This window comes from Cucurbita moschata, unplaced genomic scaffold (genome assembly GCF_002738365.1).
Source record: "Cucurbita moschata cultivar Rifu unplaced genomic scaffold, Cmos_1.0 Cmo_Scf00037, whole genome shotgun sequence".
NCBI classification, from domain to species: Eukaryota; Viridiplantae; Streptophyta; class Magnoliopsida; order Cucurbitales; family Cucurbitaceae; genus Cucurbita; species Cucurbita moschata.
Window position 1 is genome coordinate 373,620 of NW_019268553.1, and position 1,443 is coordinate 375,062.

General features: G+C 37.7%; 1 protein-coding gene across 4 annotated transcripts in view; it reads right to left on the reverse strand.

The window, feature by feature from the left end:
• LOC111432047 (jasmonic acid-amido synthetase JAR1-like) overlaps positions 1-815 on the reverse strand; it is a 3,088-nt gene extending 2,273 nt beyond the window's left edge. The window contains exons 1-2 of one of the 4 annotated variants that reach the window (XM_023068840.1): positions 734-815; positions 142-435 (exon numbers count right to left, since the gene is read on the reverse strand). In XM_023068840.1, coding sequence (XP_022924608.1) covers positions 142-434 — 293 coding nt within the window. In that variant the 5' untranslated portion in view covers position 435; positions 734-815. The other 3 variants (XM_023068841.1, XM_023068842.1, XM_023068839.1) reach the window with 3 other exon arrangements.
• Positions 816-1,443: the final 628 nt, after the last annotated feature.

Genomic DNA, 1,443 nt, shown 5'->3' on the forward strand with positions numbered 1-1,443 from the left:
AAAAAAAAAAAAAAAAAAAAAAAAAAAAAAAAAAAAAAAAAAAAAAAAAAAAAAAAAAAAAAAAAAAAAAAAAAAAACTCATTAGAAGAAGAACACGACAACAACAACAAAATCTCCAGTTCTACGAATTTGCAAAAGTACCTCAACGACATTGATTCGATTGGTTTTCCAGTGAGAATAGGGGAAGAATCCCCATCCGCGATTCTCTGAATATATGCCTCAAAATCATCGTGAGTAGCAAGCGGGATGCATTCCTTGAAGCTCTGAGGATCAGTTCTTCCATTAAGTCCCAAATTCTGCAAGTACTCAGCCCACCCATTTTCCTCCAAAATCTTCTTCAGAGTCTCCACCTGAACTCTTCCCGCATCTTTCGTCATTTCCTCGAACTCCTCTATCACTTTCTCCCCATCAAATACTTCCATCCTCTGCAACATTGTAGAACATTTTAGATTTTAGTATTGAAGGGTCACTCAGTTGTAGATACAATATACATGTATAGATATAGATACATGTATGAATAGATATACAGAACAAAGGAAGTGATATAGACGGGCACCCCAAATGAAGAACAGAGCATGAGGATGAGTTGGAAGATGTAATCAGCGAAATGAAAACAAACATTTCCAAAACCAATAAACCTCAATGAGAATTAACCAACACTGTTTTTCCTTATCCGTTAGAACTTCATGGAACTTACCTGAAACAAAACTTGGAAGGACAGGAGATGGTATTTCTGTAAGAAAAGTAGATGGTATTTCAGTCTCTCCTCCTCCAAAGATTATAGAGAGGGAGAGGCTTATATAGCTTTTCACTTAGCTGCAGTTGGGAGAGACAAAGATGTGAATGGTGAGGGATGGATGATTCTAAGGGGCGCTCAAAATATATACCTGCCACCATACTTCCTACTCACTCTTCTACCCTTGGGAGTGGACAACGATGTGTTTCCACCGGTGGCTAACGGCACCCGAAAATCCACCCAAATGACCGTTCTACCCTTGGGAGTAGACTACAATTACCCTCCCTTTTCTCACCCGCATGGAAATTACCTGGCACCATACTTCCTACTCCCACCATCAGCATTTTTTATTTGGCGGAGAAGTAGACAACAGTACCACACAACCTGCAGATGTAGTTGCCAAATGAAGAGAGAGCCATTAAAGATCCTAACTGTCACCCCCATTTTTGAGGCTTTGAAAAACATTACAAGACAAAATGGAAAACAAATAAAATTAGAAGTCAACAGCACAAAAGTTAAATGTAAAATTAAAATCAAATATTTCTCCCGAGAATACAATGAAAGAAAAATATAACACTTTAAAAGACCGACGGGGACTGATGCTTCGGAACGACACCCCTCTGTGACAATGCAGCTTTCGAACACCTCCACAACATATCAACTGGTACCTGAAAAAAAAAAAAAAAAAAAAAAAAAAAAAAAAAAAA